The sequence below is a fragment of the Amblyomma americanum genome, chromosome 3, assembly GCF_052857255.1.
Source record: "Amblyomma americanum isolate KBUSLIRL-KWMA chromosome 3, ASM5285725v1, whole genome shotgun sequence".
NCBI lineage: Eukaryota > Metazoa > Arthropoda > Arachnida > Ixodida > Ixodidae > Amblyomma > Amblyomma americanum.
In genome coordinates, this window is record NC_135499.1 from 129,278,566 (window position 1) to 129,303,619 (window position 25,054).

Genomic DNA, 25,054 nt, shown 5'->3' on the forward strand with positions numbered 1-25,054 from the left:
CGCGGTGGAGCGACTGAACCAAACCGTGGCCGGGTTCCTGTCGCATTTTGTTTCGCGCGACCAGCGGGACTGGGACTTGTGGCTCCCGTATGCAATGTTTGCCGACAATTCCGCAGCACACGAGAGCACGGGCGAATCGCCATTCTTTCGTCTCTACGGCCGAGACCCGGACCAGCCTAGTGAAGTGCCGGAGGGCCCCCGTCGTGTCCCATACGCTTCACTGGACGACTATAAGGTTGAGCTAGAATCGCGCTTGCAAGTGGCGAGGGACATCGCAAAGGAGGCCTTAAAGAAAGCAGCGAAGCGCAGGAAGGAGGTGCACGATCGCAGTGCTAGAGACGCGCCGTTTGATGTGGGGGACAGCGTGTACATTGAAAACTGCCAAAGGCAGATTGGGCTAGCTCGTAAGTTCCAGACGAAGTGGAGAGGACCGTGCGAGGTTGTCGAGAAGCTTTCCCCGGTAAACTTCAGAGTCCGAGACGTGAACCGGCGCTTGATAAGGATACACACAAATCGCCTCAAGTCGGCACCGGTTCAGTATTCACGAAATGAGGAAAGGGAAAGCGCGGATTTTGATGGGGACAGAAGTGAAGCGGAGCGCGCAGATAGTTCGCAAGAAACGCCCTCTCCTGCATTTGTTCGGCAGGCGCCAGAGGTGACGGCCGGAATGCCACCGGATTTACTTCATGCATTGCTAGAAGAAGAAGAAGCGCGCGAGGTTGCCGCGCAGATAACGCCAGGAGAGGCTCCTGCCACGAGCCCTCGCGAGTCCCAAAGCAGACAAAGGGTCACAGACTTACTTAGTATGACTCATGAAGGCCGATATCCGCTGCGAAATCGGAAAGCTAAGTCGGACTAATGGCGTAAACAGAGCGGAGTTGTGAACTGGTTAGAATTGTGTAATGCCGCAGCTCATAACATTGCTATGTGCTTATGTGTTAAGTTATCGGAGTTGGTAGTTAAACCTTTCTGTCATTAAGCAACACCTTCACAGAAGAGCATGCGGAGCGCAGGCAGAACCTGCCCTACTTCCTTTCGTTATCTATATTTTTGTCTGTGCAGTGATCGTGCTAGAAGTGGGAGCTCCTTTGTAACTGTGGTAAATTTATTTCGTCCAGTTTGGACTAGAAAGGAGAGGCTTGGGTGCTGAGTTTCATGTTTATTTGTAAAAGAAGATCAGTGCTGCCCCTGGAGACGCCAGTTATGACAGCGGAGGCATATGGTGTTGTGCAGTGGTGTTGAGTGCAGCGAAAAGTGTTTTGTCGGACGCACTGTGCGAGGCGATTCAGAAAGACAAGGGGAGCTGCATAGACTCAAATGTTCGGAGAACATTCTTCTGGAGGGTGAGCGAGTGTGACGTTCCTTGTGTGTGCTACGAGCGTCCGCGTTCGACGGCGCGGCGTAGACGGAGCCCCCAGTGGCGGCGAAAGCACAACCGGACCCCCTTTCCATAGTATCGGCACGAGACGAACACCGCCGCCGCCGCCGCCGCGGGGAGATGGGCGTTATCTTCCCCAATTGCCGTGGCCGTTCCAGGGCGGCCTCGTTTCGGTGGGCCTGGCCCCGTGGCAAGACGGCGGGCATCATCAATCAACCCTCCCGAGCACATCCCAGGACAAGGGACCACTTTCCCGGCCTTTTAGTGACCTCGCGTTCCGGCCTTGAGGGGCAAGTGTCATTTGATGGAGAACGGAGGCCGGTGACCTGCGGGAACCGACAGCGGGCCAGAGCGCGCCTTACCACAGCCGACGCTATGTGCTACCTCGAAGACAACCTTCTTTCCCTCGGATTCAACACGAGAGGGGGGCGAGACCATAAGTGCGGTGGGGTGTTTGTGCGCCCAAGTGAAAGCCCTAGCCCCCCCCCCCCCCCCCCCACTCCAGCGTGGGCGTCCTCACCCTAATGAGTGTGGGGATAAGAGGATATAAAAATCGACAAGTAGTACCGAAGAAGGCACGCTCAGGACGACATCGTTCGCCAAGGGGGGCCTTCAGCGCCGAAGCCCGACGGCGTGCAGCTTCTGCCAGCAACCGTGCGAGCTCAACTCCGGAGCCCCTCCATCGTCCCCATGAAGTCGTCGGCACGTAAGCTCGGACGCCCCAGCCTCTGATGTATAATCTTAATCATGTGTAATTATTGAATATATCTGTTTGTTTAAACTGAGCCATACGGTGTCTCTTTGCCTCTCCGTCCCATGTGGACCTGCGCATTATGGGCGGTCGTCACAGGAGGTATGCTAGTCGGTATACCGGGTGTCCCAGCTAACTAGAACCAAGGGTTAAAAAATGAATTATTAGAGACAGCCGAGTGAAACCAGTTGTTTATTAGTGACAGCCATCTTGCGCACCACAGGCAATTTTTTGTATTGCAATTAATTAATAGTTTAATTAAGTTTAATTATCAAAATTAATAAATATTGACTTTAGGCAACAAATTGTATTTGCAAAGTTGTAGAGCCCCTTCAAAAACCCCCATTCCATCATTTACGATAAGGACAGCCTCAAGCCTGTCTTTTTTTTCCGGCTGCAAAGAGAGCCCGCGAAATACAAAATAAACCACGTGACTAGTGCACTTGCGCGCCAAGATCGTGCTGCTCTCAAGCGTGGTTTGAGCAAACGAAATCACCTGCAGCCTTGACTTGACGACCTCGCACCAGCGGCAGGCCGATATGTTGGCGGTGGTTTCTCGTCTGCGTCAGCCAGTGACAGATATGACGGTGCGAATTGCCACCGCCAACTTATCGGCCTGCCGCTGCTGCGGGGCCGTCGAGCTTGAGAGCAACACAATCGTGGCGCGCAAGTGCGTTAGTCACGTGGTTTATTTTGTATTTCGCGGGCTTTCATTGGAGCTAGGAAGAAAAGACGCACGTGAGGATTTCCTTATCGTAAATGGTGGAATGGGGGTTTCTGAAGGCGCTCGACAACTCTTCGAATGCAACTTGTTGTCTAAAGTCAATATTTATTCATTTAGATAATTAAGCTTAATTAAATTATTAATTAGTTGTGAAACAGAAAAAATGTCTGTGGTGCGCAAGATGGCTGTCACCAATATGCAACTGGTTTCACTCGCCTGCCTCTAATGATTTATTTTTTAAACCTTGGCTCTAGTTAGCTGGGACACCCGGTATAAACTCTATGACTGTCATGTTATACGTACAGGAAAATTGCCTTTTGCTAATGATGACAACTGGAAGTAATTACACCTCATCTCAGTGGATGAGAGGGGTGAGAAATGCATATGGGCCATGGCCTCCAAGACCCGGCATCAGAGCAGGGCCTGCTTAGCATGCCAGAGCCCTGACGAGTTGCCTATATTCAAGGCCCTGTATGAGCAATATGAATGCTATGACTGGAATGCATGGCATTATGATACTGAACCCTTCATTCCACGGAGGCCGACCACAGCAGCATGCTGTGCAGCATCAAGGTGGGCGCCGTGGCATGCCTTATACGAACTTCATTCCAATTATTCAAAATGTACTTGAAAACTTGAGCACATGTTCGGTTTAATGCAAATAATTTTAAACATACATTTTTTACTCATGTGGTGAATCAAATAAGAGAATACTCGATTTGCTATTTGAAAATTTAAAACATTCGGACACCTTTAGTTCTTAAGCTTGCATGAATTAGCACAAGACAGGACAAAAAGAAGGGAAGCAAAGGAACACAGATTCACGGTATACTGATTCGCGATGTAATGAAAGTTGTGCTAAGGAGAGAAAACTGTTTTCTTCAGGAAAATAAACAACCTCTACACATAAAGCCATAGTTTTTCGCATCACATTTCAGTGATCAGCTCCAGACGTGGGCACAGGACAACCGACAACATGGTAGGCCTCCCTCCAGACTTTGTTGGCAGAATAAACATTCCTACTCTTTGTGCCACTGCTCTGTATGCCAGAGCAATAAACACGATTCACATGTTCCCCGTATTTAACAACTTCACTTGAACCAAGCATGGTAATGACCCATTGCACTGCGGGTTGGGGGCCTGTGTTGTATACAAGATGTGCCTGTGTGTCACTGGAACGAAGCTTGCTAACTGGCCTAGAAGCACACAAAGCCACCCTGTAAGGTGTGAACATCTGGTACAATACCGAAGATGAGAAATCAAAACTATGCCCAACGGCTAGGCACTTTGTAGTACAGCAGATTCTTGTTAAGATGAACTCATTCAACACAAACTGCCCGATAAGATGCAGTGTGAGACGATTTGGTTGGTTCCCCATAGGATACAATGTAAGAAAAAAATCCACTAAAGACGAACTGTTTCATGCGTGATACAGCTTTTTCAAAGCGACCACAAGCCCCAGTGACCCCATGCATCGGCACTCACGGGGTGTCTGTGCATAACTGTGAAGCAAAGGAAAAGATATATAAAATGCTTTCACGCAAGGAAGCCCACCCCAACAGACAGCTCCTGCACAGCTTCGTGCCATTGTGCGGAGAAGCTGCCTTGCGGGGAAGCTCTCTTCCTGATGTGGAAAAAGAAGGCACTTTTGCTACTGCCTGGGTGTGTCAAAGATGTGCAAGATCTGCGCGCGTCACCTGCAACGTGTTGACACCTGCGGACTAAAAGAAGCACTGGCACTGAGCACACCCACTCATTAACTTAGGGTTTAACAGTTGGGAGTCTAATTTTTTAATGACACAGCAGTGGAACACCCATTGTCGCAGTGTATACTAGATGCTCAGATATCGGCACAGCCTCGGCAATGCCTGCTGCGGACGGAAAGGCAAATGGTGCACCTGCTCGTAGAGTTGATAACAGCTATACTGTAGGAGGAGCGAGATGAGAGAAATGCACAGCTGCCCAGCTGGGCACCTTCAGAGCACTCGGAGGCTCAAATATCAAATTAGGAACAAGACAAAATACAAACAAATAACAGCCGCTGCCGAAGAGAGAGCGAAGAGAGATGGTGAAAAGAAGGAAGCTAGACCCATGCGGTTTTCAAGTAGGATTACGAAGCTTTGTTTCACGCCCTTATTGCTCAGCTCATTTCAAGCATAATGTCATATACATACACTATGTTCAATTTGCAATTACCCTCTCACTGCAAGATCATTTTATTCACTGTTTTCATGTAACATATATCTGAACACATGTAGCATGCTCACACGTTTTTAGGGGCCTTTATGTTAAGATAATCTTTTGATAAAACTAACAAATTCTCTGGACCCTTCAAGTCCGCCTTAAAGAATCTACTGTACCTCAGATAGCACTATGTTATGTACCACATATAATCAAGTAACGGCTGCACTTTTTTCCGCGGTTTTGACGGAGTGAAGCCCTTACAAGGGACCGGCATTTCTCTGCAAGAGCGAAGTACCGATTACATGTCCCTCTTTTTATGCTGCGACACGCATTGTTATGACGAATAAACGTAGTCCTGGAAAAGCTTTCCAATACATATGCATTGAAAGTATGGATGACACGGCATGTGCCTGACGACGGGCATGAATTAACCGCATAAAGTAGAACAGGTTGCTAGATCAGTTTACGGGCTAACGTCAAGTGATTTTAAGTTAAGATAAAGACCCTTCAAAGATCTGGCGCTCGAATGACCGATGGTTCGGAGCAGCGCGCCACGCATGCGACCCACAGTTGTCAGTGTGAAGTGGCACTCGCCTTACCTCCTTTTCAGCGTGCTTCAAAGTTAAAGGCAATGTGGAAATCATTTATATGTTCAATTGTAAACCATTACTAGATTCAAAGCACTTCCATTGTGGCTTCGAAGCGAAGCATGCTAGGCTTAGCAACAACGACCGAACTGCGGACTGCTACGGCACCTGAGCCTGGCGGGCGGTGCATCGCTGCAAAGAAACGCACTGCAACTATGGGTGCCCCCCATTCTAGTTTTTTAGTGCGCTAGCACTTATAGTGGCCATTCCCCACATTTAGCCGTTGTGTGTTTGTCTGTCTGTCTGAAGCCGGTTTTGTGGCAGGCTGTTCACCTGCCCACTGTTGGAATTCAGGTTGCAGCATCCCACCGCTGCCACCAGTTGTTGGGATTCAGGTAGCGTGACTGGGCCGGAGAAGAGACGAGGACGATCGGAGGAAGAAAACTTGGAAAAATTTATACAAGGACTATTTACGTAATGTACAAGTAGGGCAATTGAGAGTGCTTCTCAGTAAAGAGAGCTTCTTAGAAGTCTGGAGTCTCTGGTATCTCGCAAGAAGGGGGCTCTCTTCTGGTACCAAGCCAGCAGCTCCTTAAATACTCTTCGTATTCCCCAGATCCCTAGCTGGGGAATATAGTTCGAAGAATGATGTCCAATCACACGATGGCACTGATGGTACTACCCACGGCAGGGCGGTCCTGATGTTCTCTCGCAGCTCAGTCGAGGGAAAGGGAACAGGACCCGGTCACGTTGTCGTCCATTCGGCCTCCAGGTGGGCGCGCACACGTGTCCGGACCGCGCCCATGTTAACCCGGAAGGCACCTGCATGACACAGGAATGCAGGCTGTCCCCAGCAGGGGTTGAAAGATCTTGTACTGATGACCGTAATGCGGAACCTCTGTCGAAGATGCGGCACTGGGGCAATTGTTCAACCCCAGCGTGACCGAAGGGGACCACACTGATCCCGCACTTCGTCGTCTGAGGACCGGAACGAATACGTGGGGACGCTATGGTCGTCGCTGCTTCCGGCATTCCTGAACGAATACGTGGGGACGCTATGGTCGTCGCTGCTTCCAGCATTCCTGCAGCCACGTCTCCCCCGGAAGGCTAACCCACCCTCGCGGTGGTCTTCAGGGAATCCTCCTCATGCCCAACTTCGCTGAACTCCACAGCAGGAAGGAAGCGCGAGCACAACAGCACCCCCGCCGCCAGATATTGCGCCCGGAAGATGAACTGCTCGCACGCACCTCGGCTGACTGGGCGTGCCAGGAACCAGATGCTCTCTGGGAGTCTTCGGATGACCTTCAGTGCCGAAGCTCGGCACCGCTTCCCCTCGTCAGATGGCCGTTTTGGGAAATTCTCTGCAATGCTAGCCAAAAGGGATCACAGACGCCAAACCACCCCTGACAAAAGCAAGTGCCCTCAGAACCCACTCATCCCGCCAGACCAAAACTCAGGACCAAAACTGCTCTTGAAAAGATCAAATGTTTTGATGCAGATTGCTGGTCACTGGCCAAAGTCAAAAGATGAAAAGACGTTTCGGGAGCACTACGGCTCCCTTGTTCACTATGAAGCAATCGGCGCACGGATTCGTCCTTTTGTAGCACCCAGTAGCGTTTTTAATGATTTAGCATAGATAGGATGTAGAGTTCCGTCGTTCCTGTTTAATGTGTTAGACGATGTCTGTATGATAAGGGACTCAAGATTCTGCCGTGCTGATGTGTTCTTTTCTGTTGTCAATATCTTTACTTGATCCCAGTTAATCTCGTGGCCGGATTCTTGCACATGCTCGGCGATGGCGTTAGATGTTTTGCCTGAATGAACACATGGTGTCTCCCGACAAGTAGTTTTGACAGGGCACCTGTCCAAGGCGTGTGCTCCCGCTCGAGGCGCACTTGGATAGGGAAAAAAATTCGCTAAACGAAATCAGGTTGGTGCTTAGAGGGCACGCGGTACGGGAATAGGTGACTGGATTTGGTCGACATGGCGTTCCAATTTTTCCCGCCCCAACACCCAGAGCCAAGTTACGTTACACCACTTGCTCTTACTTATCCTTGGCCGAAATAAGGAAAACATACTCCAAGGCATGTTACCTGATTATGAACAACATTACTGCAAAGAAAGTGGGAGATATACGCTCTCCATTAGGAAGAGAATATGAAATAAACCTCCAAAACTAAAATTTTGGGGGACATCCCCCTTTGGTAAAATCTTTACCAGCTAAAAGGCTCGGCTTAGCCTGTCGGCATTTGTGTGGAGCTTGCCTTTCTTGTAGCAAACCTCGAAGCTGTGGTGCTGGAGTGCCAGGCTCCACCTCAGTAGACGACCATTTTTGGGCGACATATTGTGCAGCCAAGTCAAAGGGCAATGGTCCGTTTCTACTGTGAAACGGGACGCGGAGACGTAGCATGCCAGTTTGTCAATAGCCCAAACGAGGCATGCGCATTCTTTTTCAGACGTGCTATACGCCTCTTCCCGCGTGCTGAGCTTGCGGCTCACGTAAAGGACAGGCCGTGTGTGCCTGCCATCGCTTTCCTGGCAAAGAATAGCGCCTAACCCGCGGTCACTGGCATCACATCGTATGATAAAGGGTTTCGAGAAATCTGGTGCTGCCAGTATTGGGCGCTCACTTAGGGCCGTTTTCAGACTCTGAAATGCCTTCTCTTTCTTTTGGTCCCAAGAAAGATAGGTAGGCTCACTTTTTCTCAGCGCGTCGGTCAGGGGGCTGGCTAAATCAGAGTAGCCCTTTACATAATGCTGATAATAGCCAGCTAGGCCAAGAAAAGCCCCGAGTTCCGATTTTGTGGTTGGGCATTGGTACTCCACCACGACAGCCACTTTAAGTTCTGCAGGTCTACGTTGGCCTCGTCCAACCACGTGCCCAAGATAGTTCACTTCGGCGCACCCCAGGTGGCATTTTCCCGCCCTTACCATTAAACCAGCCTCAAGCAGTCGGTTCAACACAATACGCAGGTGTTCAATGTGCTCCTCCCAGTTTTGTGAGAAAACGGCCACGTCGTCAACGTAGAGGAGAGTGAAATCTGCAAGCCCCCGCAGCACTTGGTCCATTAACTTTGAAAAAGAGTACGGGACATTTTTCATGCCGAAGCTCAACATTACAGAGCAAAACGTGCCCACGGGGGACACGAATGCTGCGTACGTGCTGGCGCACTCAGTGAGTGGCACCTGCCAGTAACCACAAACTAAACCCAGTGTGGATATATATTCTGATTTAGCGACTGTTTCAACCCTCTCTTCGATGTTCAGAATGGGGTAGGTATGGTCCACTGTGATTGCATTCAGTCTCCGGTAGTCCACGCAAGGTCTCGGATCCTTGCTTGGAACCTCTACAATAATGATCGGTGACGTATAGTCACTTTCGCAGGGCACTATGACGCCAAGTTCGCACATATGGCGGACCTCCGTCTCAATGATTTCCTTTTGTCTTGGAGAGACACGGTACGGTTTGCTCCTGATCGGCTGTTCGCTGGACAGCTGAATGTCGTGTTCGATGAGGATTGTTTTTCCTGGCTTGTTTTAAAACACCGCCTCACAGTTGCAGACAACGTTTTTCATGTCTCCTCGTTGACTTTCCGTCAAGCGTGGCTCTCTGTCGATTGATTTTAGCAGCTCATTTGCTGCTTGCTCGTCCTCATGTGGGACATAAGATATGTCTGAGATCTCTTCATCTGGGATGTTCAGCGCCATGTTAACCATGGCCTGACGCTGCACATAAGGCTTCATCAAATTACTGTGGATTATCCGATTGTGTTTGTTCTTAAATTTTACCTCATAGTTGGTGTCCGAAAGCTTAGACACCACCTTAGCTGGCCGTTCCCATTGCACCTCAAGCTTGTTCCTTTTTGACGGACGCAGCAACATCACCTGGTCGCCAGGTTGAAAGGTGCGCTTGCGTGCCTATTTGTCGTAGTACACTTTAGACAGTGACTGCGCTGCTCTGACATTTGCTTCCACGAGGTCTCTGGTTTTCGCAAGTCTTTCCAGTAGCTTCAGGACGTATTCCACAACACAGGGATCCTCTCCGTAACACTCCCATGACTCCCTCAGCGTGCGCAACGGGGTCCTCAAATCACACCCGTAGACTAGTTCAGCGGGGCTGAATCCTGTGCTTTCGTGGGGGACGGATCTCATTGCAAAGAGTGCTGCTGGAATGCAGCCTTCCCAATCTCCCTTATGTTCAAAACACAGAGACCTAAGTATCCGCTTTAGCAATGAGTGCATACGCTCGACTGGATTTGACTGAGGGTGGTGAATGGAACTGCGGATTATTTTAATCCTACACCGTTCAAAGAACGTTGTTGTCAAGCAGCTTGTGAACATGCTCCCGTTATCGCTTTGTATTTCTGCAGGGAACCCCACGCGAGAGAAAATTGACACAAGGGCGTCAACAACACATCCGGAACTTAGCTCCTTCAAGGGAATGGCCTCGGGAAATTTGGTTGCCACGCACAGTGAGGTCAGAATGTAGCGACAACCAGAGTTCGACGCTGGCAGTGGGCCGACAGTATCTATTACATGATGCCGAAAGGGCTCTGTAATGATGGGAACTAGTGTCATGGGCGCTTTCCATTTATCCGTCGACTTGCCGACCCGCTGGTAGGTGTCACAAGATCTAACAAGCTGTTCCACATCCTTTCAGCAGGGAGGGCAGTAATATTCGAGGGCTAATCTAGCTTTTGTTTTCTTTATGCCCAGGTGGCCCGCCCATGCATTTCCGTGTGCGAGCTCTAGAAGCTGCCGCCGGTACTTCTCAGGCACTAGGAGTTGCTCATATGTGCGTCCCTTTGAGTTGCAGTATTTCCGGTACTGGAAGCCTGATTTCTCATGAAAGCTGATGTTCTTTCTGGCGACTCCCTCTCTCACCTTATTGCTTAGAGCTCTTAACGATGGGTCACTTTTCTGCTCTGCAATGAGTGCTTTCCTATCAACCTTAGTCAACTCCTCCCAGCAAGTCGAAGCAGGTGTTAATGTCAAACCCTTCGCGTTGGTTCCTGTTGCCCCATTCTCTATGGAATCGGCAGTTCCTTGGATTTCATGAGCTACCGCTTGTTCGGGAACACCTTCATGGTCATGCTCATGCGGTTTAGACGAATCAGTTTTCCTGCAAGAATCCCCCGGCTGGTCGGGAGAATGGTTCAGTGCCTGCTCATTTATCGCAGCGCAGTTGAGTTTCTTTGCGAGCTCTCGCACTCGAGAACGTGTTAGCGCCATGCAAGCCAAGCCCGAGGTGAAAGAGAGACCTTTCTCTTTCAGCAGCTGCTCGGATTTGTTCGAAAACGGGTAGGGCACGTGTGTCGGGAAGTTTGCGCTAACTGCTGCTTATGTGTCTAGCCTGCCAAAAGTCCCCTCTAGAGTCACCTTCGCTATAGGCAAGCATGCACTCTGTTCTTCGGCCACCTGCTTAATCAAGGCACATTCGCCGGTGTAGTCCATGGAGGAAACACAGGACGGGTGAGCAACATCCATGGTAGCCGCTGAATCCCGCAGTGCTCTGAATTTCTTGCCATTTATCACCACGTCCCGCATGTATGGCTCCAGCAATTTAAGGTTTTCCTCCGACTCTCGCATGCACGCAAACGCCATCTTTTGCTGTTCGCAGTTCACTGAGATGTGACCCTCCATGTTGCAATTATAGCAGACAATGGGCATTCGCGCTTCAAACGCGCGAGCTCCAGGTGCCTGCTGTTTCGGCGAGTCGGCAGATTTGGGTGACAATCTTTTTTTCGCTACCTCCTCCTTTTGATCCCGCATCCTCTGCTCGGTGATACCGGCGTGCTGGTGGCACCCTTCGGTCTGGGATTCTCTTTAAATAGGTTTCTCCCTTTCCTAACCTGTTATCGTACCCTGCCTTGCTTTGGAGGTTTCGGCGAACGTAATACTCGTCTGCGAGCTGTACCGCTTTGCCTAGGTATATATCTGTTAGCCTATCTTGCAGCCATATCCTCAGATCTTCTGGAATCGCGCTATAGCACTGTTCTAGTGCGATGCACTCCAGTACCTTGTCATGACTTCCGTGCACCTCAGCGGTCTTAAACCACTCGTTTAAGTTGACTTAAAGCCGGTACGCGAAGTCAGTATGCGACTCTCCGCCTTTCTTTGCCTGCCTGAATCGCTGCCTAAAGGCTTCAGCAGAAAGCCGGTACTTTCTAAACAGTGTGCTCTTTACCTTCTCGTAGTCATCACACTCTTCCTGTGAGAGGCGAGCCACCACTTCGGCCGCCTCGCACGGAAGGAGAGGAAGTAACTTCTCCGACCAAGCGCTCTTGTCGACGTGCACCTTCCCGCATGCACGTTCGAAATTTACCAAAAAGAGTGCAATATCGCCTCCCACGCGGTATGGTGAGACGAGATCCTGCAATCTCTGCCTCCCTTGCTCCTCTACCAAAGCTACAGGCCTAAGACACGCCATATTCCCTCCGTTCGATGCGATTTCGAGCTCCTTCATTTTTCAAGCATGTTCTCTCGCTTTTTCCTCTTCCTCACGGACCTCCCGTCTCTCTTGAGCCAACCGAAGCTCTTCTTTTTCTTTCTGCTCTTCTTTGTGCCCAAAAATCGTTTCCCAAGCCTCGTTGACCTCTTCAGTAGTCACATCCTCCTGCCGCATAACCTCGAGAATTTCTTTTTTTCTTTTCGCAGAACGTAGCGAAATCCCCAGCTCCTGGCAAATTTCGAGCAGGTCCTGCACTTTTAACTTCTCCATCGTGAGTTCCACCATGCGTTAGCAAGCCCACTAAAACAAAAGCCCTAGCTTGAAGTGGACAAAGCAGTTTCCCTAAATCTATTTCCCAGACAACAGGAATCCGCACCTAGTATCTGCCTGTGCTAGTACGGTCTGGCGAAATGAACGGAAAACATTGGGCACTCACCCTGCCAAGGTATAGCTGACGCCTGTCAGTCCCGTAGCTGCCGAGGTCCGTTGGAGCCGGCAACTTCACGTGGACGTCCCACAGCTGCCATCCAGTTGTTGGAATTCAGGTAGCAGCATCCCACCGCTGCCACCAGTTGTTGGGATTCAGGTAGCGTGACTGGGCCGGAGAAGAGACGAGGACGATCGGAGGAAGAAAACTTGGAAAACTTTATACAAGGACTATTTACATAATGTACGAGTAGGGCAATTGAGAGTGCTTCTCAGTAAAGAGAGCTTCTTAGTAGTCTGGAGTCTCTGGTATCTCTCAAGAAGGGGGCTCTCTTCTGGTACCAAACCAGCAGTTCCTTAAATACTCTTCGTATTCCCCAGATCCCTAGCTGGGGAATATAGTTCGAAGAATGATGTCCAATCACACGATGGCACTGATGGTACCACCCACGGCATGGCAGTCCTGATGTTCTCTCGCAGCTCGGTTGAGGGAAAGGAAACAGGACCCGATCACGTTGTCGTCCACGTGGCCTCCAGGTGGGCGCGCACGTGTGTCCGGACCGCGCCCATGTTGACCCGGAAGGCGCCTGCATGACACAGGAATGCAGGCTGTCTCCCAGCAGGGGTTGAAAGATCTTGTACTGATGACAGGAACGCGGAACCTCTGTCGAAGGCGCGGCACTGGGGCAATTGTTCAACCCCAGCATGACCGAAGGGGACCACACTGATCCCACACTTCGTCGCCCGAGGACCGGAACGAATACGTGGGGACGCTATGGTCGTCGCTGCTTCCGGCATTCCTGCAGCCACGTCTCCCCCAGAGGGCTCACCCACCCTCGCCGTGGTCCTCAGGGAATCCTCCCCATGCCCAACTTCGCCGAACTCCACAGTAGGAAGGAAGCGCGAGCACAACACCACCGAGTCAGGCTGCAGCTCAATCGTTGAGAGGCTGCTCGCGAAGAGCAACCTGCATCGCAACCCAACCTAAGCAACCAAAGTTCCATCGATGGCAGCACCTGCCATAGAGAGGCAGTGGCGCATGACTTGACCGCTGCACCACTGCACCAGGAGTGGTAGGAAGACTCCCAGGGAACTATGAATGTAGAGAACGACCAATTCCGCATGTATGGTTGGACATTAACCCATTATCGCTATCCGAACAACTGCCACCCGTGAGCACTGAATCTGAACACCGGAACTGAAGTGAAAACCAAACTGCTACCGCACGTAGTTTGCATTTGGCCTAATTATGCAAATCGACCATCATTTTTTTTTTTGCACAGTATAATGTTTTGTCCTTTCTGGTGCGAACGTCGAGCACACAAGACGTGTTAGCAGCGCTACGGCATGTTCATGGTTCCAGGTGGAGTCCGGCACGTGAGACGACGCGTGCGTAGTCGCACAGAGTTTCTCATGCAGCTACTGTCTGTCAACTCCCAGTGTAATGTATCACACGGGCAAAATTATGCACACGTGAAGCAATTCTTTTGGCTGGCTTTTTTTTATTTTCCCTAACTAGAAGCTGCTAAGTTGGGGCTGCAGCCCTTACATGAGTATATCCTCACCATTTGAGTTTTACGACATTTGTGTTTTGCTGAATTTTTAAAACACTCATTACTCCTGCAGCTTAAGTGCCATTAGAATTCAGAAAGTACTCACTTTTCTCCTATGTAGTAAGCTTTTTAACAAGTGTGAAATGATAGGGGGCACACTGAGCTACCTCCCAAGTTCGTTGATTTGTCAAAACCAGATTCCTGCTCCCAGCGGCCAACCATCTCCCAAGTCTCTCGTGCTTTTCCATGAGATATCTTGTAATATCTATTTAAATACACATTCTCTCGTGAATGTATTTAGCTAAATATACACCATAAAGTGTTGCTGCCCATTTATGTGGGCCCACAAGCCCATAGCAGACAGCATAGAGAAAACTCATAAGGGAAGAACTGCTGGGCCTTTAGGCTGCCAGATTTTGTGTGTACATTCACGGGACCACCGAGGCTTGAGATATGTATTTAGGTTAACGCTGACAGGCCAAACTTTTGCTCAGGTCTGACGAAGATATATGGTAACTGCTCGAAACCATTTATGGAAACTAAATGCAATGGTGAAAAAAAATTGGTATCTGTGCACACACAAAAAAAGGAAAGAAGCTAGAAAAATTCTAACCAGCCACAAAGCTGTCCAACTTGGTTACGTAAGGCAGCAAGTGGCCTTAAGCCACCTCTATAGTCTTTCACTGCTGCCAGGAAGGCGTGCAAAAATAACACCACGAAGAAACACTAAACCTAAAAAATGTGATTATTTAACGTGACAGAGTTTTGACAGCACTGCTAGACAGCAAGTGGCCTTAAGCCACCTCTACAGTCTGTCACTGCTGCCAGGAAGGCGTGCAAAAATAACACCACGAAGAAACACTAAACCTGAAAAATGTGATTATTTAATGTGACAGAGTTTTGACAGCCCTGCTAGGCCAGCTCATTCGCCACTGAGAAGTCACCCGCAGGGGTGCGTGCAGTGTGCTGGCATACGGTGAGTTTCGACACCGTGGTGGCAAGCCCAGCATAGGACCTATGCCCTGCATGTGCCCAATAACTGCACAAGTACATTCAAGTCCCAGCCGAGAGGCGTGGTCTAAGGCATCCACTGGGCTTATCTTGTCCCTCGGTCTGCCCGGCCATAGTTGCTTAAGGTAAAAAAAGTAGACCCTGCCCTCGCTCCAAGCTGGCAGCAGAGATAGTGCACATTGACATCAACTATCAGTGCTATAACAGCATGAAGTACAAAGTGGAAATGAACACTGGCAAGCGGCATGCATTGCGGCATCACAGCACAGACCTGCTCAGTGATTCACGTCATGACCCGAGGACAATGTAATGTGGGGAATGCGCTTACAGTGGCCATTCCCCCCATTTAGACATTGTTTGTTTGTTTGTCTGAAGCCTGCTTTGTGGCAGGCTGCCCACCTGCCCATTTGTTTGTGACTAACCTGCCAGGTGTGTATATGTAAATACACCTTGCACCACTTGCCACTGCCCACTGGGTTGTGGGCAGACTGGCCCGGTGGGTTGAGGGCAAACTTCCCACCGTGGCAGGTGGCAGTTCTGTTGATGATTGGTCGTGAGAGGTTGTTCAGGAAGAGCAACCTGGGTCACACAAGCACCTGCCATTGCAGGGCAGTGGCGCATCGAGTAACTGCCGCACATTGCTCCAGGAGTGGTACGAGGACTACAACGGATCTATGAATGTAGAGAATGGCCAATTCCACATATACGAGCATTTACTCACTATTGCTATCCGAACAACTTCCATCCGTGAACGATGGATCCAAACGCTGGAACCAAAGTGAAAACCGTAACGCCAGCGCACCTATTTCACACTTGGCCTAACTACGCACATCAAAAGTCATTTTTTTCATCTGTTCATGTTCACATCAAGAAAAAAAAAAAAGAAACCTAGCGCAGTACTGTGCACTACCCTCTTCTAAAAAAAAAAAATGCATTTTTTGCACGGGAAGCTATTTTCATGCACATCAGCAACACTCACTTTTGACTCTTTGTTCGTGGAAAGACGAAGGAATGCCCGGAACACCAATTTGTATATCCTGTCCTCGGCCAGATCCATTTCTTTTGTAACAGTGCAGCGATGCAACCCAGTGTACCTAAGGAAAATGACAAAATAAAAACAGTCAATTAAATTATCACAGCAAATGGAACATAATATGCAGCCAAGTGACTGTGCTAACAGTAGTGCACATAACTAGCTCAAAGTGTGCAATCACATAAAAAGTGTGGATAGCACTACTAAGCTACCCACAGCAAGGAGTTCAACATCCAACAATACAGATGGGTTAAAGCACACATTACAAAATCTTACTCAATGTTTAAAAATACTAACAGTGTGACAAAATTTAGTAAATTTTAAGTGGACCATTACAAAGCGGCAACAGACAAATAATCGAATGAAGACTGTTCAAACATTTGATAATTCTAGCTGCTAAGTGATGACACTTCTGTTAGGATGTGTTATGTTGTGTTGAGTTTTAAGGCACATAGGCAAGTAAGGCCATCATGCGCCAAGTTCAAGATAAAGGAAGTTTTCTGCAGTATTTCATAGAAATGTGAAAAATCATCAGTGGTGTAGGAGGCCTAAAACGTTAGTTAGTACGACCTAGTGATGACAAAGGAAAAAAAATTTAGTGATAGCTACTGGTAAAAGCTTTAAAGAGGGTCAGGTAACCTCAGAGGCCATTTTTGGCTACGCAAAGATCTCAAGGCTCCCAACGAATCAAATAAGGACCTCAGCCTTATTCACAGGAATGAGAAAGTGGCTGAGGTGTATCAAAAGTCAAGCAAAACAGTGGGTCAGAATTTAGAGTTTCTTGAGAAAACCTGCTTCTCTTAAAAAGCTAAAAACACAAGACATGTCAACAACTGCATTATATCAAATAAGAGCAGTGTTGGATGAAAACGAATGCATTCGTAGTAAAACTGAGTAAAGTAGTGCTTTCTTAGTTTTTCCAGTTTTGCGCAAAGAATAAAATGTTATTAACTGTAAGTTCATCTCCACATTCTTCACAAACAGGTTTGTCTTGTTTTGTTAGCAAGAACTTGTGTGTAACGTGTGTGTGGCCAATTTGGAGACAGCAGAGAATCACTTCCTTGAAACATTCCTGGTGCACACAAGACTTCCATTCACCAGAACCAGCTCTACCAAGTGAAATAATGGCTCTTGCTGGAATAGGCAGAAACATTACCAAGGGTTCATGCAGAACAGACGCACTTATTCTAAACAGAAAGGCTGCCACTTCTGCCATGCACTCTTCCTCTCATGCTATTCGCAGCACTCTCCTCCTCCTTTACTTCGCGCATCACTAACAGGTTTTCCATAAAAGAAAAGATGAAGCCCTGTATGTGAGTAATGCAAACATACACCTCATCTGCTCGGTTCTGGTGACATTGGCTGTCACCGAAAAAATAATTTTAAAAATAAACAAACCTTACTAAAGTGAACTTCATTTGTGACAAAATGATGGATACAAGTACCTATAGCACTAAGGCCTTTACAAACTCAACACGTCTGGACAACTTCCATTATCTCAAACGTGATCACAAACAAAACGAAACTTGATTAAAAAATGCATAATAAAGTGTTTTGCATTCAATCCATGAATGTTCTGTTGTAACAGCCTTGTATAGTAGCACTATCTTCATCCTAAATGAAAATCAAATGCTTATTGTTGCAATGTTTGTTGCAAGTTTGTCATATAGACTATGAGGTGACCACAGTGGCAGTGTGCTAAAGAGAATTAGAACAATGAAACACTTTTACTATGCTTTCTGTAAACTGAAAGCAACATGCAAACAAAAATTGAAATGAAAGAAGGGAGGCACAAAAATTCCCCAGACAGAATACATAAGCATACCTTGGTGCAAGTCGCAGGTAGGACTCAAGCAGTTGGTGGAACCCATCATCATACAGGGCATGAGACCAGAACCTGGGCACAGCATGTTGTACATAATGGATGATCACAGCTGACACGCCATGGCTAATCCCTCAGCCAAGATTGGTAATTTTGAGTTGTCTTGCCAGTGGACTCACCGATTATGCGGGATCCGCAGCATCTTCGTCAGGTCTTCCTCAATATAGGCCATGCGCACCAGCCATTCGTCAATTTCTGAAGAATACTTTTCAGCCAGGCTGTGCGGCTCATTGGCATAGATGGTCATCAACTCCTCAAAGGTAAAGATGATTCGAGCAGGTCTATACTTGAGCCAGTAAATTGGTTCTACAAAACCCTTGTTCTGCAGATGATGAGGAACAAGGCATGGCCACGTAGTCAAATGAGCCAGCATATCAGTTTAGGTAGTGTTTCGCAGCATCCTACAGGTATCTCCAAGCAAAGTAAAAAGCTGCTCAGTGCATGCAAATCAAGCAATGAACGAGGGCTGATACACTCCAACATATTACCAGCCTAGCAGTCAGCTAATGAATGAATAAAGCTCAGAATGCATGTAAGCTAAAAATATTTTGTTTTACCGCAAAATCCTTTTAGAGCCACACAAAATCATTCCTCCAAGTAAATGCCATCACATAAAGTAATTCCAAGAATATGCATGACTACTTTGCAAAAGACTTATGCCTCAAGTGCCCGGAACAGGATTGGCAAATTCAAATGAACAAGATGAAATACACAATATGTGCTCATTTATCATCCTGGAAAACATTAATGCTCTGAGCTTTGTGGGGAACCTCCAAGTGAAACAAAAAACTATGCACATCCAATAGTGACAGAAATGATTCCCTGAACCAGTGCAGTCAACACTATACACTGCGCCATGGCATCACCGTTGAAATACAATGCCAACGGTGCGTGAGATATTAGTGATATCACCACACACAAGGAATATAAAGCTGCACAAGACCGATACAGAAAATTAGTGAGAAGCAAGAACTGAAAATTTTCACACTTGCTGCCTCCCCAGAGAATGTAGCGAGAAAATGCAGCACACCGAGGCCCACCTAGGTTATATGGCCAAGCAGGGCACGTTCTCAAGAGAGCCCAGTTGAATAGCATTCTTGTGGGCCACCAGGCGGGTATGGGAATTTCCGGTTATGATGTAACATGACAGCGATCCCGACGCCAATTTCCCCAGAGAAACTACCCCAACACGACTGCTTCTCTAGAATGAAAGGAACACCATTTGTGTGTGGCCCTCCCAAACGCTTACGTGACCCCAAAGGAATGTAGAGGCACAGCCGCTAGATGCAAAGCGAGGTGCTGACAATGGGCAAGAGCGTCCCGGCAGAGTTTACAGTTGCAACCGCTGTTCTTGGTGAGGGCGCCACTGTTCGGGGACAAGTCGCCTGGTTTCCCGGGAGTGGACTCCTGAAGCGTGCATTGCTTAGTGTCCGAGTGCGTTTGCCTCGTGTAAAACCACTTTCGCCTCCTGTTCCTCGCGTCTGCAGTGCTTGCTTTAGACTTTTTGTGTGCATGTGAGTGAGAGCATTTGCCTCGTGACTTCCGTGAACGCTTTGGGCTTTTTGTGCACGTGTGTGTGGCAGCCAGTGACATGTATGAGGCATGATGCTGTGTAACTGCTGTGCGTCACTCTGTGCCACAAATGCTAGAAAGGACCCCACCGTGAGGTATTACGAGTTCCCCTGCGAACTACGGCGTCGAGAAGCATGGCTGAAATTTTACGCTCCCTGCAAAAACTTGGGAAAAAAGTAGATGTTGATGTGTTTTCTGTGCCTGATTGTCTACATGGCTTGTGCCAAGCTGCGTATGAAAAAAAGGGCAAGGTGGCTAACTGCACAACGAAGCACCAGCAGCGCTTCGTCTCTTGTGATAAGGCGGGGGGTTTATAAGATTCCTCTGCCCTGCAGCGGGCAGTACGTAGGGCAAACTGGACGCTGTATAAATGAAAGACTAAAAGAACACTGCTATAAAGTTTCAAAAGTATTTTCTGGACACCCCAGAATTCACTGCTGGGATTGTGAATGGGCAAAAAAGAAAAAAGTTTTTTTTTTTTGTTTATGGGCGTTTAACGTCCAAAAGCGACTCAAGCTATAGGGCCCTGGAAATTACAACCACCTGGGGTTCTTTAACGTGCACTGACATTGCACAGTACGCGGGCCTCTAGAATTTCGCCTCCATCGAAATTTGAGCGCCGCGGCTGGGATCGAACCTGCATCTTTCGGCCGAAGACAGCAGCCGAGTGCCATAACCACTGAGTCACCGCGGCGGCTAGAAAAAACTGTGTGCTGCTGTATCGTGAAACAACAGTGATCAGAAAAAAAAACGGGGCAAAACTGCAAGGGAAATAGTCGAGGCATACAAGGTAATGAAGCAGAGGAATTCATGTGCCAGCACCTCTTCGCTAGCACTGCTGCTGAAAGAGCAGTCACTTATGGGGGACTGATAACCTCCGTTGATCTCCCGAGTGTTTCTGTAACTGTTATCCAGTTTTTTTTTTTTGCACGTTGTGCGTCGTACTGTACCTGTGTCATTTATGTATTTATACTTAGTGCCACGAAAATAAACCTTAATCTGATAGTCAGCGCTGTATTCATCTGTTTCCTTGTCTCTTTTACTTGTCTGTGTTCGCGCTGTTCGACGCTGAATGTTTTCTTTCTTTTTCTAAATTACAATAACTTACTACATATATATAGATATATATAAAGATCCAAGATTCGACATGACGCGAAGTGGAAATCTACTGAAGATTATCGGAAATAATCAGTTCTTGTGATCCCAGCTAAGTTAGTTGCATAACTGGGAAACTCAATACGAGTTCTTCACGTAAAGATTTTAAACCAGAGAACATACATGGGCTGAAATGGTAGGCAAAACAGCGCTGACGAACGGGACGGAAGAAGGCGAGACAGACACATGCGCTGAACTAACAACCAAATGGTTTATTGCGAAAGAGGGGGCAATATAAAGCATAGAAGGGAAGAAATGCGGTGCCAAACATGATATAACATACATTCGGGATATCATCACTGATTAAGAAAAGCGATCTCCTGTGGGAATAGAGCCACCGATGGTTGGCTTACACATGAGTTGCCTAATGCATGAATGTGAAAGGCCTCCGATATCAGGCGCGAGGTATGATCGTTATGTTTGGCGATGATAGTTGTTTGGTTCAAAAACGCCTCACATTCTTCGCAATCTGCGAAATGAATGACCATATTATTTCGGCGTGACTTGTTTACAATGTCTTTCGCGTGTTCGCGTAGCCGATCGTTGACGCACCGTCCGCATGTGTCTGTCTCGCCTTCTTCCGTCCCGTCCGTCAGCGCTGTTTTGCCTACCATTTCAACATGAACCAACCAGCCCGACTCAGCCCTCTCCTTGAATACATGGGCTGTGTGTACCGCTATGTGTGTCCACCTCGTTCACCGTCCTTTTATCCGCTATAATTGGGAACCATACATGGGTTTGCGAGAAGTGAATAAAAGTAGATTAAAAGCTTCAGGCGGATTTACACGGCATCTTGAGGCACAGCCGCTCGCCCGGCCGTGCATCGCGTAAGCAGCTGTCATGGATAGCATTCAGGCGTACACTAGAAGTGAGGATTTCTACTTGCTGCAGTGATTTGTGACATAATCGGCAGTTTCAATGGTATCTTAAAAATTCAGTCTTTAATGAGGAACTTATTATAGAGCGCACTATTTACACCAGCACCGGGCGTACTGACGCAGTTGTCGAGGCATATCCCTCCAATCAGTTGTCCCCGAGCAATGGCGCTGCGGCAGGCGCACGGAGAACTAGGCCCAAGATGCCATTTCTGTGCAACGTAATGGGCCGCACCTCGTGCGCTGCTTATCAAATGGCCGTGGTAAAAGCTGTGTGTGCAGCCCGGGAGTTGAGTGTCACGGGTACAAACGTTTAAAAAATTCAAGCAAGGCAACCCTGTTAAGTCAGTACCTTAAGCTGGCACCTAGAAAGTCTTAAGATAAAAACAGAACTTAAAGACCCTGCCAAGTCAATCGCACTTCCATCTATTAACTTGTTCTTAACATAATAGCTGCTTAGGGAACTTTTTTTGAGGCATATAGGTGAGCCAAAGAGTGAGCACTCTTGAAAATGGGCCTTCTGTAGTGACATGACCTACAGTGGTCCTAAGAGTGGGGACAGGAGAACTATCAACATCCCAATTTTGCCACTATGGAGCATGAATGCAAATTCTGGGAGCTTTCTACACAGTTTGCTACCTACAGACCACTTTTTCTGCCATAAAATGGATGTGAAGGCATACCAAAGCTGCAACTTGAATTGGTTGACCATGTTTATCCACAACATTCATCACAATGTCATGTAGAGGTAGAGATGTGGTATCCTGAAATAAGATAATTAATATAAAGGCAACAACCATGACAGACCAGACAGAGCTCCGAGCCTTATACAGGCTTCGCTCTTAACAGAAACAAGTGCTGAGTTGTGAATATTAGCCTTGGCTCAGTAAACATGTGAAGAAGAAACAAAATGAGCAGTCAATCACAAGACTGTCTGTATTCTAGACAGTTGTGCCAGGGCTTCATTTTTTTTTTCCTGCTCAATGCATGTTGCCCAAGGACAACTTGGCAAATGACGTTTCACAAAAATGAGAGTTTGGTTTAATGGCTATAAAACCATTTCCCACAATGCCACTTCAATACACTCAATGCTAGTAATGGAAATTTACGAACAAAAGAAGTGCCCAATATTTCTGGACCACATATGAATTTTTTTCTTTTAATAGACATGAGGTACCTTTTGAAATTGGAACTGGCATTGATATATACTGCACAAGCAATATATAATCATTCATTCCAAATTTGCCAAACAGGAAGAGCTAAACAAATGGGGACACTTAACTGCAAGCATATGATGACTTGCACATGCCAAAGGCATGATGGTCACCTGACTAAACTCAAACACATACACAAAAAAAGGCAGAGAGGCATTAATAGCCCATCATCTCAGTTATAGCGATGAACCATATGCACCAAAATTCAGAGGTTGCTGCGAGCACCATCACCAGTTGAGAGAAAATAGTGCGATGAGGACTCATGATGCCCCTTGTGGTCTGTTGCACTGCATAGTATAGTGAGCTTAGAGGACTTCCTACAATGCAACTGCATGCACCCCATTGCCCCACATCCCAAGCTCACTGGTCCAGAATTTGGTTCATGGCAGTAGCTGAGCAATGGTCACTTCTTAATGGGCCAAATATAAATCTACACAAACTTTTTTCCACCTTCTGTCCATGCACAAGCTGCAAATGGAATGCGAATTTCACAAGCAACACTTATGATCTGCCCCGACTATAGCAATGGCTGCTAAATGCGTCCTTAAAGCAGCTCAATTATTAATGGCCTGGTTGCGACAAGGTGACTCATGCAGTGGCCTGGAGACACTTGACATGGCAATGTACTGAATGCCAAGGGCCAAGCATGAAATTATCCAGTTTCAAAGCATCACAAGCCTTTGAAAAGTTGAGGGTTGTTGCACTGTCAGGTCAAGAAGCGGTGTATACCACACTACTTAGCAAGGATTCCAAACACAGTTTTTGACGTTTTCGATAAGAACAGGCACGACCAATTGAAACAAGAAAACTGCCATGGCTGTAGATAAAACACTCTGCTCTACAGCTGCGCAGCTGTGAGGTGGCTGTACAATGCAGTTTAGACAAAGCTTACGTGATATACACCACTTTTGTTTATGATAGTACGTCAACTGCAAGCAACTAAACAGTAACATGTTTTTTTGAGGCACAATTTAACAGCCGGTTATGCTCCATGCCCTTTAGCTTGTCCTCTACAAATTTTTGTGTTTCGTAAACAAGTGAGTAAATGAACAAATTACAGCTGAACTGAAGCGTTTACATATCCTACAGAGCTAGCCTTCAGTTGTCCAGAAAACATGCGTGAAAATGCGTTTAATGTAAACTTCTGCGGAACGCTAACGTATTTTAAAAATGAGAACACAAATCTCAACACTCAGTTCACAAAGCAAAGTTCGCCTGAAAAAGCAAGTCACTGCTAACATGTCGCTACTTGATGCAGTGCGAAATAAAGTTTTCTGTCTGTCTCAGGTGACATACACGGCAGATCATACGTGGCGGCAGCAAGGCAGGCGAGCACAATTACCAGGCGACATTGAAGATTTGGTGTCACTTCGAACGTTTTCCGCCGCCGATAAAACATAAGGACTCTACTCGGGACAAGCCGAAAATTATTGCCAAGGTGCCACATCCGCTACCAGCACTTTCAAGCAGTAACTTCACTGTCCACACCATTCAGTCTTTCAGCACTATTTTAACACGACCTTCCTCTCGGTAAATTAAGCTTACCTATGCATACGCAGTTACTGTTCACAGAGTAATATCATTGCGTCCAACTTAAGATTTAGCGTGCTTCAGTTACCTACGTAAGAATTGAAACCCGCGTAATGGCCTTTTCTCTACGGCAAAACGAACGCAGTTACTGTGCGTGGTACATATTTTGGACACAAGTTGTTTGGTCAAACGTCCAACAGGCCGTCGTTCAAAGAAACAGCGCCCAACGGACGGCTTCGACGCCGGCTTTCGCTGACAAGTCCAATAAGAGATCTTCCATGCAAACATGTTTAAACGAATGTACGACGACGCACATACATCGGAGTAAGGGTTCCTTATTATTGTTGTTTGCACAAAGCCATACAAGGCTGCTGACAGGAGTTGTTAGCATACGGCACGCATGTGACAGCACCGAAAGCAAATCAATTGAATGAAGGAGTCTGGTAAAAAACACTGACAGACATTGAAACTTGCAGTTTGCTTTAAGGAACATATCAAACACGAAATTACTGTTACTTTATGAGCATAAAAAAACGCACATTATTCAATCAAGCGTAAAAATAGCGATTTGCAAACTACCTGCGTCCCTTTATGACTGTCGGCCGCCATCCTTACGTGTGTGACTGTGTTATGATGATGATAATGTTAAAAGTAACAGACACCAAAAGTAAATTTAAACAATGTCTCCTAAAATTTAGTATTTTTGTAGAAAAATATTGCAACCATCC

At 47.4% G+C, this 25,054-nt stretch overlaps 1 protein-coding gene across 2 annotated transcripts in view; it reads right to left on the reverse strand.

Moving 5' to 3' along the window:
- LOC144124915 (activating signal cointegrator 1 complex subunit 2) overlaps positions 1-24,947 on the reverse strand; it is a 76,755-nt gene extending 51,808 nt beyond the window's left edge. Inside the window, exons 1-5 of one of the 2 annotated variants that reach the window (XM_077657862.1) lie at positions 24,906-24,947; positions 22,266-22,346; positions 18,100-18,302; positions 17,924-17,995; positions 16,045-16,159 (exon numbers count right to left, since the gene is read on the reverse strand). In XM_077657862.1, coding sequence (XP_077513988.1) covers positions 16,045-16,159; positions 17,924-17,995; positions 18,100-18,302; positions 22,266-22,346; positions 24,906-24,935 — 501 coding nt within the window. In that variant the 5' untranslated portion in view covers positions 24,936-24,947. Of the gene's footprint in view, positions 1-16,044; positions 16,160-17,923; positions 17,996-18,099; positions 18,303-22,265; positions 22,347-24,035 lie in introns of both variants that reach the window. The other variant, XM_077657863.1, reaches the window with a different exon arrangement.
- Between the last annotated feature and the right edge of the window lie 107 nt (positions 24,948-25,054).